Source organism: Bacillus rossius, chromosome 12 (genome assembly GCF_032445375.1).
Source record: "Bacillus rossius redtenbacheri isolate Brsri chromosome 12, Brsri_v3, whole genome shotgun sequence".
Lineage (NCBI taxonomy): Eukaryota > Metazoa > Arthropoda > Insecta > Phasmatodea > Bacillidae > Bacillus > Bacillus rossius.
In genome coordinates this window covers 18,177,924-18,190,974 of record NC_086339.1, presented here as the reverse complement: position 1 = coordinate 18,190,974, position 13,051 = coordinate 18,177,924, and the positions used below count along the sequence as shown (strand labels likewise).

The 13,051-nt window shown below is 39.1% G+C and overlaps 1 protein-coding gene across 1 annotated transcript in view; it reads left to right on the top strand.

The window, feature by feature from the left end:
* The window catches only part of LOC134537261 (uncharacterized), a 124,653-nt gene that overhangs the window by 67,134 nt on the left and 44,468 nt on the right, over window positions 1–13,051 (top strand). Inside the window, exon 5 of the mRNA XM_063377532.1 lies at window positions 3,843–4,262. Coding sequence (XP_063233602.1) covers window positions 3,843–4,262 — 420 coding nt within the window. The remainder of the gene's footprint in view (window positions 1–3,842; window positions 4,263–13,051) is intronic.

Below are 13,051 nucleotides of genomic sequence, written 5' to 3'. Positions count from 1 at the left end.
TCGAAGTGTGGGTAAAAATTAAATGGAAAGATTTTATTACCTAGTCCAAACACATATATGTAGGCTACAGGTCAAGCTAATAAAAGCATGGTAAAAATATTTCGCTCATTTAATATCGTTACTGTCAATTTTCATCAAAGTAAATTGTTTCCTAATTTTTAGAGGGTCACAGTTAATATCTTCACACTTGATAATGCTCGTTAAAATCAAAACTTACGCTTGATAACACGGCAAAATCGTTAATCCGGTGTGGCAGTGGTCCCGAACCTGCCGTATTAAAGACAATTCACCGTAGTAACAAATGCGTTCAAACCTTTACGTCCGAACAGCCTGCACCCGTAAGGACGGATTTATAAACTACGCAAGTAACGCATGACGCAAGGAGTTCACCGTCCACGTTTTTAGAGTACCTGTTTATAAATTACGCAAAGCGCAATCATGCAACGCAAGTATTGTTCAACTTCCACCATTCTTTGATTTAGCTTGCGTTTTCGACGGCCATATTTGAAGTGAAGTGTTTTATAAACTTTTAAGTACACAGACGTCATGTGCGTATAAGGCCACAATGTTTTTTAAATACAAACATGACGTTTTCACTTGGTAAACTTTCACACAGTAAAAAAAAAAAAATTATAATTGAAAATTTCATATGTTTTCATGATAAACATGACAAAAGAATCCCAGGGAATAAATTCGTTTTCAAATGTTTTACAGTTCCAAGTTGTCGGGTGATCATAAACATGGGCGTAATTCGGTACCCCAGAATCGTCCAACCCAGTATAAAGAGTGTTAGCATTTTTTTTTTTTTTTTTAAGAAAATAGTCCGAAAAAGCTTTAAAAACGAACAATTAAATGCTAGTTTTTGTTTTAATTTCCCAGGGGAGGACTCCCGGACCCCCCCCCCTTCCTTACACACCCCAGGCCACCGGTACGTGTTGCCAGCCCAGTTAAAAAAAAGGCTGGAATTACGCCTCTGGTAATGAACGACCGCGATCGTGGTTTTCTTGCATTGATTGCGTCATTGCGTCATTGCGTCCGTTGCATTCCTCGCGTAGTTCACACGCGCCGGGCCTTGCGGCAGGAGTCGTGACTCCCCCGTGAAGTAAATCAGCGGCAGCTGCCAATGACTTCAAAGCGTCCTTGCTCCCACACTCTCCCAGGTCGGAAAAGGCCACGCCTGTCTCCTGGAAGGCGTGACTAAATTACTGACTAGCGTTCGACAATTAAAGGCCTACAGCAGGCGAGCCAGTGAAACAACAAGGAACTCCAGCAAGGAACCGGGGGGAGGGGGGGGGGAAGAGAGAGAAATTGCGTCGGTAATGACTGGGGACTGACGGGGAACTAAGGACGCTGCGTTCCAAAACCGCTGTCAGGCTGGCTTGCCCTCCCTCCCTACCTCCCTCGCCTTTGGGGGTGTTTCGGCCGTCCTGTGTTCTTCAGACACAATTTTCTTTTCCGGAAAGTCAGATCTCGCCGTGTATAGGCCCGTGAACCGAATTTAAGGCCCCAGTCTACGCGGGCACGCACACAGCGCGCAGAGCTTCAGAAAAAAAACCAACGCGATTTGAAAACTGCTCAGGATTTCCCTGCAATGTGTCTGTTTACGAAAAGCATTCAAGAATACGCTTATGGCAAATTAGATGTTTTATTTTTCCCTATTCAGTTTATTTTAAACTGTATTTTCATAAGAGTGAAAAAGGTTAAACCACGTGTCTTAATAATACTTTTGATACATGAAACGCCCAGTACGGAATCTTCAAAAGCACCCAAGGGACTTGCATTGTACCTTTATCTTCATTTCTCCGCCATTTAACGTAAAGTTTTTACTACGCACGACGAGAAGACTGCTCGTCAGTTCACAGCCTTGCGCTTAAGAGGCTACACCATGCTACGTCGCATTTAACATCTCGCGTCATGAACCCAAATACACCCTTGATTAGACATGCTCCTTAAGTACACAGCACAGCTACACGTACTTTTTACCCCGTCTACTTAACGTGCCCTTGTGGTGTATTGTATATGAGTTCGGATATTGTAACGTTTTGCCTTTATAAACAGTGGTGGACACAGGGGATTGGAGAAAATCTTTGCAAAATATCAGTGAGGACAGTATGTTATTTCAGGCGATGCAAAGTGAATCGTTACAACATCTACGGCTTATTCTGTATGTCTATAAAGGTCAGTATGTTAGTGTCAATAGTAATGTAAGGTTTTTTTTCGAATATTCGTGTTCAAAATATTAAAAAAAATTCAAATGTTATTCAATCATCACCCCTCTAACCCGAAAAAAAAAATCCTCTATTCGCCACAATTTTGTTCACATGTATTTTATTATAAATTATTACAATACCAGCAAAATATTTCAGCTGAAAATAATAAATATTTAAGTTCAGTTTTCAAACACTTAAATCTGTGTCAGTCTAGATCCAGTTAATGTTTTAACTTTGTCCCTAAAGTAAATATCAGTATCAGCGGCATGTATTAGTTGAAACTTCTTTATAAACCTTTTTTTAAATATTCATTTCTCCATTAAATATCGTAATTTTGGTAAAAAAAAAAAAAAAAAAAAAAGTGGAAATTATTTTGCGAATTTTTTGATTGTTAAAGTTTCCAATAAAATGTAAACTAAACGACAAAATGGATTCTCCAAAACGGCGTAGTATTTTTACCCGGGAGTTGGCAGCGAGAAGTGCACAGATTCGTTTACTCTCGTACCTGTGTACTACACTTTCAGTTCGGAGAGTCCTCGTAATGTTATTTTCGGGGCAAGTGAGTGTAAAGCTGGGTTTACGACTGAAAAATTAAGAATTATGAATTAAGAACTAGTCGTGTACTTAACATATGACTCGATGTATACTAGTGTAATGATTTATGATGGTCGTGTAGGAATTTTGACGGGTCTTGGGGTCTTGTGCGAACCATATGATGTCTTAAGATTTAAATCAGATGGTTATATTAAGTATATATTTTTTCCTTGAGAATTAAGGGAAGAGCCAATCAGAGCACAGTAGAATGTGTTGTTGGCGCAAAATAAATGTTTTTTTTTTTAAAGGTGATAAGGTAGTACGAAATGAGTAGGAAATACAGAATTACTAGAATCATGATAACATAGCAAGAAGAACGTTTTCAGGAAATAGTAATGACAAGAATATGAACCAGACAACATGGTTCGACTCGACGCTGGCGGAACTTGGCGGCCTCTCCCCCCCTTCTCCAGTACCCGGGCTGCGAGTGCGAGGACAGTACAGTCGCGACCAAGCGCCGGCACGGCTTGCAACACTTCACCCGGCCGTGCGTGGGTGGAGCGTGGACAGAGCGTGAAGGGGTGGAGGGGGGAAGGGGAGTCCACGCGTGCCGTCGCCGTCTCGTGTACGAGCTCATATATCTCCCTCTCTTTAACGTCCGTCATAAAACCACGAGAGAGGAGAGAAGGAGGAAAAAAAAGGTCCGGTGGTGGGGGTTGGGAACCCCCGTGGTAACGAGGAGTATATGAGGCGAGCTGATTATCGTTTCGTCACGTACAGCCCTTTATTTCCGTACGCGCCGGGAAGGTTCCGAACCCCCGGACCGCTCGCGCGGTTCCCAACAGCTGAGAGGGTTCACTTCAGACCTTTTCGAAAAAAAAAAAAAAAAAAAAAAAAAAAGAATTTCCCGGCGTTCTTTGCGGGTTAAATTACCTCATCGGTACAGCTTCCCTTGCGGTCTTCTGAGAATTCTTGGTTCTGCATGTGTGTGTGTCGCGAGACGGGTTAGGAGAGGTTGTGGAAAGGGGGAGGGGGAAAGCGGGGAGGGAGGGGAGGGGGGCTCCTCTTTTATTTTCGCCCGTCCTGGCAAATTTACAGCGCTGCGTCGGCGGCGGCGTCGTCGTCGACTTGCGTCAGCCGGCGGCGGCGGCGGCGGCGGGAGGGGCAGGGCAGGAGGCGGCAGTCGCGCGCGAGCAGCCGCAGTCGGCGGGCCCTGGCGGCGGACGCGCGAACCTGCGGCGCGGGCATGGCGCGGACCGCGGCGCCCCTGGCGGCGGCGAGGAGGACGACGAAGACGAGGCGACGGTGGTGACCACCACCAGCTACTCTCCGGAGCGCTACTCGCTGTGCGGCGGCAGGCTGCAGGTGCTGCGGCGGCGGCGCCGGGCGGTGGTGGCGTCCAGGCGTCGCGGCGCCGAGCGCGTCACGACGCACACTTCCACCACCACCACCGTGCAGCGGCGGGCGGGGGAGCGCGCTCACACGCTGGTGCTGCGCGCCGACTGGCCGGACCTCACGGTACCTAGCCTCGGTTCCCCGCCTCACCCGCTTCTGCCCTCGCCAGCCGATTCACGTTTGGACGTCATTTGAACTCGCGAATTCCTCCAGTCCCTAGCCATATCGAAATTTTTGAAGCATTTAATGCTAAACATTTTCGTTCGTTTTGCCAATGTAGTTTTTTTTTTCTATTTTACGTCATTACTGTTATTTCATGACTATATATATATATTACGTCATTTAATTAGCGCGGTAGTGATGCTATCTGTAGGATATTTTGGCGTAGAAAATATATCGATGGTTGCCAAACGTCTGCTAGAATCCATTGAAATCAGTTCCTAGCCTCGGGTTGCTTTTTCGGTACCTAACAGGGAATTGGGTTTAGACACGTTATGGAATACGGTCTGGGCTTTAGATTACGGTTGTATCCCAACAAGGTTGTGCTTATTCGCCACCTTACCCGAATCTTGAGATACCGCCGCAAGAGATTTACGTATATTTTAACATAGTGTGTATTAGCATTATTATTTCTGTTGGAATCATTCCCAAGAACGAATGCAATCCTAAAGGCCAATGACTTCACAACTGTTTGAAGTAGCCAGTCACTATTAACATTAGGCATCCCATTAGTTTATATGTACTATGGTTAAGGACAGGAAAAATTCGCGAATACATTTCGTGATAGGCTAAAATTCAAGTGCATATACTTTCGTACTGCTGCTGCCATTGGCTCACAATATGTATGTGGTGTACTTTGGACCAACGAGAAACGCTCAACCGAAATATGCCTACCCGGTTGTGACGTCACGTGATTCGGAAACCAATGAACAGGTGACACTTCCCCGAATATGTAGAGGACTTGGAGTCTCTCCTACAGGTAACTGAAACTGCGAATTTTTACATTCCCTAACGGAAGCCATAATTTGAAATTAAATCTACGTAAAATTGTAACGACTTACATAAAATCTCTTGAAACCTAGCTGGTGTTTTGTCTGTCGGTTGGTCTCTCTCTATCTCTATCTCTCTCTCTATCTCTTCCTCTCTCTCTCTGTCTCTCTCATCCTTTACCGCCCGCAAAACAAAATTCTGTGTAGAGCCCACATATATTTTTTTTAATTTTCCTATTTTTTTTTACACATTGATTACAATTCACAAATTAAACAGGAAAATGTATTACTCACGAAAGCAAGCTTATGTGTGAGTGCATCTAGCCACTTTAAACATTTAGCTGTGTTTTGACTACTTTAAACATATTAATAAATCATAACAATAAATAAATACAAATAACTTAAGAAATCGTACATAAGTATTTAAAAAATTTAAAGTTTAAAAGAGCAATTAAAATAAATAAAAGCAAGTATAACATTATTTCAAAAAATACTATACATAAAAGACAAAAAAAAGGAAAGTAGAAGTATACAAATCAATACAGTATATAAAACCTTACTTAAATATTACAAAAACCTCTTCATCAGTTAAAGTTTTTAGCCAAAGATTGATATATTTATTAATTTGAATTTTTTTTCAATTTTTCAGGAAGAATAACTAAAAATTTTCAAAGCAAAAATTCTAAAGATTTAATTCATTCAAGATGAGAAAAAATTTTGCGGATGAACTGCTCTTGGCAGTGAAGTGAGAATTGTTGGCGTTAAGCGAACCCATAAATCATTGTCAGACAAGAGTTGGGGATGGGGAAACATGCTTTGTAAGTGGCGCCAGAATATTCTATGCGAGAACATAGTAACGTAAATACTGTGGCGTCCACACACATGTTACAGAACTAATTTTAAAGCGCGTTATTATTATTTTTTTTTAATGACAACACGCCACGAAGGCAGATCTGTTGCTGCGTGCGAACATTAAACGTAGAAACAAAAATTGTGAACGAGTCTTTAGTACTCGCCAGTGATGTGTAAACATGTGACCTCGGTAACGAGCAAATTCATGTGTTCTCATGTTGCAAATACAATTTTTATACGACTTTCGGACACGAAATTTAACACAGAATTTTTTTTTAAAATAATGCCGAGGTGTTAAAAAAATATACGCAAATTGTGTTTTCAACTAAATTTTTAGGACGCTAATCCCGTGTAGAGTTTCCGCACCCGCCGCTAGAATTCGCTCCCGAAGAAGCTATGTCGACTGTTGAATAATTTTATTGGCAGACCCGAAATTTTAAACTATATGATGAAACGGCTCCGATATAAGAGATAAAAAAAAAAACAAGGAAAAAATCCGCCACAGACGGCAGCGTCGTAGTTGTAACGCATTTCCGTTTCTAAGCTTCCGTCGCATTCAACGTTGGGGTTGGAAGGGGCAGGGGGATGGTGCGCGTGCGTGAATTTTTATTTATCGTGAAAACATTGAAACAGTCTTTTACACACAGATTTCTTTGGAAACCAGTTTCCAAGCAATAGTTTGTAATACAAGAAAGATATAACTTTGCACAACTCATGCCTACGGTTATTGTTGCTTACATTTCTAAAGAAAATTAACGCATAATTTTATATTTTTATTAATTCAACCATATTTTATAAGCCACGGAAAAGATAGTTCATCCAATATTTGGATTTTACTTTGTTTTTATATGCCTATTTACGTTTGCAGTTAATACTAGAAAAATATTCAGGGAACGATTTACAAATAACTTTTAAGTACTGGAGGTACTGGGACAGCACAAAGTATAAATGAACCCAGTATTACTGCGAATAATATTTTGTAGTGATGCAGTTTTTTTTTCATGTGAATGTACAAATTTACAAATATATGTAAGTTTACATGAATATGTCTTGTTCCATTTACAAAAAAACAAAAAAACATTTACAGTATAGGCCTGTTCTTCGCTACCAGTTCACGTTAGACTCCAAGTAACTAATAAAATATCCGTATCACTGAAAGACGTGGCAGTTGAGTGGTTTACTTCTGGATAGTGAACTCGTGCTATTACTTGACATGCCAAGATATGGTGAAGTAGGTAGTGATTTACATCGTTACAAAACTACATACACTCTTAGCGTTACTCAAGACGTTTTCCTTATTTTCTTACTCTACTCTTGCAGTAAAATTTTTGGGGCATAGCTCTTATTGTGTAAGTATGCTGCTTCTTCGATAAGGTATGTATGTCATCAATGGTTTTCTATACTATTTAAATCTAGGACGACTGTGGGAGGGAAATAGACAAATCTCACTGTGGCCATCAATATGACACCTAAACCTTTGCATACTTGCCAACTTTTCCAAATAAGAATTAGTAAAACTCTCGAAAATATTAAATTTTAGCGTAAAATCCACGCGGCATTTTTTCATTTAAAAAATAAATGATCCTACAAATGCATATATATTTGTTTTAAATATTAAAAACACCCTATTTCTAAAATAAACCCATAAGACATTTACTAAAACCCACTTAAACAAACTGACAAACACTTTAGGCCTAAACACTGATGTTCACACATTTCATCCAAAAATTGGCATTAAAAGTGTACCTGATTACAATTTTTGCAGTACCATAGGCTTAATTACAATAAGGATTAAGTTATATCCTTTTTTTCAACTATTTGTTAAACATCACCAATATATGTACTAATGTAGACCCTCAGATATTAAAACACATTCAAATTATAGTAAAATTTTTAGAGCACACATAAAAAATATTCTTATGACTAAAACTGTAAAAAAACTTATATTAATTACATGAAATGCAGCAGAGTACTATTGTCACCAGTCAGTTATAAAATAAACTTCAGCACAATCTAGTTCACAAAATGACTCCCTGATTATTACTTATTACTAAGTCCTAGTTATGTGTAACAAAAAACCGAAGACTTTGATGAACTTCCGAAGGAAAAAATAGTCATTACTAAAGGCCTGAACACAATGAAGCAGACCGACAAAAATGTCACTACCAAGTCCCAAACATACTGATAAAACACATACAAAGAACTAATAAAGATAATGTTATGAAGGTTGGGAAAAAAAGTCTTAACTACATCTGTTACTTTTTTAAGTACAGTGCTGTTGCTTTCTTAGCCTTCTTTAAAAATTGTTCACTGAACATGTGTTCAAAACACTTGTCTGAATGTTTGCTTTTTATTACAGAAATATTTTCCAGTACTCTGGTTGATAACAAAGACCTAAACTGGGACCTATTCTTTTTCACCAGACTGAACACACGTTCACACTCCGCGTTGCTGTGTGGTATTGTCAACACACCAAACATTACATTGCAAAGTCTGTCGTACTTAGGCTGCCCACAAACATTTTTTGCATGTGATATACTAACCCATTTTTTCACTACAGTGTCATCTTTAGGGACTAACAAATCTATGTTTTCAAGTTGCAGACTGGTAAACTGGCTTTGAAGAGAATCCAAGGCTGATTCTCTGGTTTCGTTCTCATCTACTGGTAGCAAAAATGGAAATAAGTCTACGAAAAACTTGACATCACAAAAACTGGTATTTTCTACATTCTCCACCGATGCTACTCTTGCTTTGCTAATAAGTTCATCTTTAATGGGAAATTTGTTTAAAATGTAATCACAAGAAGCTGCAAAATAACTTCTGACAGACGAGAAAAATAGTTTCTTATCTTTGTCATTCAATGTATTAACAAACTCTGATGTTGCTGTACCAACTATCAACTCACTGTCTTGCCTCTGATTATCAGCATGATGATACTTTATATCAAACAAAGATGAATTTTTAAATGCAACTGGTTTGACAAATCGAAGTAATAAATCTTTATACAAATCACAAATTAATTCTCCCAAAATATGAATCTGTGGATGTGAAGACTGCAAAATGGTGTTAAATTTATCAAATGTGGGAATTACGTTAAGTAAAAACAAGCAAAATGCTTTGTTCACAGATGATGATAAAAACATGAACAGTTTTTCTTCACGACTTAAACTGCCACTGGTAATGTTTACGAGAGACTTTTGATTTTCTGATCTAACTGAAGGAAATGTACTTTTACCTTCATTATGTGAAGTACCAGTTTTTTTTGGTAATTATCTTATCTTCACTTTCTGAGTGTTTCCTTTTTAGGGAAAAGCCCTGTTGTGAGGATTTAGATGACTTTGAAACTAATGGCTGAACTGAATGATCTGAAGCTGGCTGTTTTGGTATTGTGAATGAACTTATCCCCACAGAACATGATGGTTTCACACATTTTACTTGGTCTTTGAAAAAACTTAACAAAGGGCCCCACTGCTCTACTAATCTTGTCAAACTTTTTCCCAGGGATAACCATCTCGTACAGACATGTTTTAAAATTTTTCTGGTTTCACAACCATGCAAGTTTTGGAATTTTTTAAGGCAATCTTTCCGCTTACCACTCTTTTCAAGGTAATAAAAAATGTCGGTCAAAGCCTCTTCAACATTCAGTGGCAAATTGTCAGTACCCTTCTCGGCAGCTAAATTAATGCGGTGACAAAGGCAACCCATCACAAAAAGGTTTTCTTGTCGATTTTTTAAAACCGCAACTACACCATTTTTCTTACCCATCATAACTGCCGCATTGTCTGCCGAAAAAGCAATCATGTTTTTTAAAGGAATATTGAAACGTTCAAGTTCGTTTATGATTAAATTTTCAATATTTAGTCCGGTAGAATCGCCCTGCAAATCTGGCAGTGAAAGTACAGAAGACACAATGTTTTCAATATTTTTATCAAAATACGTCACAACAATCGGGTACAATTTGGAGTCTGTATCGTTTGTACCATCAGTTGACAAAGAGAACGGACCTGTTTGCAGATGTTTAACGACGTCGTCCCTTGAATCTTTCGCCATTTCTTCAACAATTGCAGTTGTTTTGGTCCGGCCACACGCATACTTTTGTGCTTCTTCTGATTTCGGAAACATTTTCCGGAATAAAGGGCCCGCGTGGTCTGCTGCACTTAATGGAACGTTGTGTTCAATCAAAAAATACGTAAACAAACACTCGGCACGTGTGACGCTATCTTCGCTTGAACTGTTTGTGAAGAACGTGCTGATTTTTTGGCTGTTTTCGGAATTTTGAACGTTGCCTGCATGCTTATTAGATTTAACATGAAGTAATATGTCACTTCTTCCGCCATGAGAAATACTAATATCGCACCTACACACACTGCAGAATGCATATTTCTGACCTTTGTCCGACTTCAAAATGAACGAGAATTCTTCCGAATAATCTTTACGAAAACACTGCCAATAATGTTTTTTTACGCCACCGCCCATTGCAGATGCTACGCAATCAATCCATGCCAAATAAAAACCACCCGAAACGCTTACGAACAGACGATCAACAATAGACAACACGATATCAAAGACACAACATGGCGGCGTAACCAACCAAAAACGATTCGTAAACGATCAAGCGTTCGATTTATCGATCGACTTGGAACAAAATAGGTCGCAACAATCGATATCAGAAGTGTCAACAAAAACTGGAAAAATTCGTAAAAAATTTATAAGATTCGTAAAATCGTAAAGACGTATGTTTTTCGTAAATTTTACGAAAAAATCGTAAAAGTTGGCAAGTATGCCTTTGCGATATTAGTCGTAACCATTTTTTTAACGTTAAATTGGAAATTGGCCTTCGTTAATGCAGCGATTACGTATAAATATATTTACAAAATCCATAAAATAATGTCTATTGGCAGTATTATTCAGTTCACAAACGATGTAAAAGTGTTATGACCCAAATAATGCTGGACTCAACGATGATTTTTTCTATTCCTATCTCTCCCTTTGACACTGTTTCTTGTTTAGCGGTATTACATAAATCTTCTATGCGTTGGTAGATTTATAACGTAATGATTGTTTACGTAAATCATCAATTTGTGAAATGTGGATAATCTTTTCATCTCGTATAGTGTATGTTTGATTCGTTCTCATACCTCCACAGTAAAAAAACTGTTCAAAGAATCCACATTTTGCTTCATGTCTATGGGGTTTATGTAAGGCCTTCCGATCGTTCCGTCTTCGCGACTTTGCGTGCGAACGGCTTTCTAATTTGGACCGAAATAGGCGACTATTTCGAGAAACGAGAAGTGGACCCACTGTACGGGAAGTTCCCTGGCGCAAGAAGGCTGCTTGTTTTCCCCGGGTATAGATGGGTCTGGTGAAAGAAGGCTTTCTCTGCTGTGTGCGCTCGGTCTGGGTGCCACGCGTCACTTGTCTAGCGCGTGTTGGTGTGTTTAACGTGCTAAAGTTGGCAGGAAAACAAACTAGTGCCGAACTATACGCCGTCATCGTCTTTCCGCGCCTTAGCATTTTATACCGGTTATGAAACACGGAGGTTTTTTTGACGTGACGTCTAATAAATCGATGAACGCCGGCTGCACGCACGAAAAAGTGTCCCGTTACGCACATTGCCCCGTTACGCTGTGTCCCGTTACGCTCATTGTACGCTTGCACCGCATCTATCTCTCTTCCACTCGATTGGCCTATGAATCTACTATTATATTAAATAGGTTAAGGCGGGCTTTTCAAAAGTAGCTTTTAAATTTAGTACTTTAACTAAACTATCATTTATCAATGTTTTGTTATGACGTTGTCACGTTAAACTATCGTCCGTAAACCGACTTTACAGACAACCATTTTTTTTATTTGCAAAATGCGTTGTAAACGGTATTATACTGTTTAAACAAATTAATTAACAGGTAGAGAATTGCCACAGACCACGCTGTTTTGAAGTCCTCAATTCAGTCTCAGCTTATACATACATATTATCACTGACGGTAACTAATTCATAGAGCAACGCGGATTCATCTCACTTCAGGCTGGACTCAACTTGCCTATTATTAATTAATGCTTTTTTCAGAATGCTCATTGGCCAATAACAATGATGTTTACGCGTTATTGGGTAATCACTTTTTCTCCTTGTTTATAACTGGCCCGGGGAGGTCAAGTACTTGTCAAGAGCACTGCAGTCCAATCATCACCGTGAATGTGCTTCAAGTCTACTTTCCCGCCCAATGAATCCGTGAAATAATTGCGGCTTTGCTAATTAATTGCTTTCACATTCTTTATGTCAAATTATTATAACGATGCCAACCAAACGTTTTTTTTCCACCCCGTTACCGCATTGATAGAATGTTTGTAGAATTACGCATACACACACGTATGCATGTTTCTAATGGAGTGACATCACGAGGAAAATATGTTGTGCTTGTGTGATTTGAGATACGTATTTTCAAAACGTGGGGATGTTCGCACGATTACGTGCGAAAAGTTATTTCGCGACTTCAGGCGTATTTTCATTCGTGTACCCCAACGAAAGTTATGTCAGTGCAAAAAGTTCTCAGTTACTTGACTACACGAATAAGTTGATTTTTTGTTCGAAACCTGTTATTTAAGGGCACCTAAAAATTAACAATCTAAGACTGTCCCGTTTTAACAGATTTGTTTATGTCATTATCTCCCTGATTCCTCTTCAAATATCCGTGATTTGTTTTCTGTATATTTTCCCACATCTACCAACCTAGCTTTCTAAAATCCAACCAACCCTATTTCCCCCCTCCCCCCATAACCAGATTATTTTCACTTAATTAAAACAATTTTTGGTTAGAACGCATGTGGAACATTTTATTTAACGACATTAATTATCGATCACTCTTGTCACAGACATTATCGATAGATATGCTGATTAATTCTAGAAAATATTTTGTGTAATATAGTATACAAAATATTGTAACTTCCTCGCACTATTTTTTTTTTTGGTTAGAATCAAACAATATTTGACAAGACATGGTTATTTTCAGTTGAATCCTAGGCTTTCTACAATGTACAAGTTACGTTTTAATTGGTAAAGGCAGGTAATTTTTACCA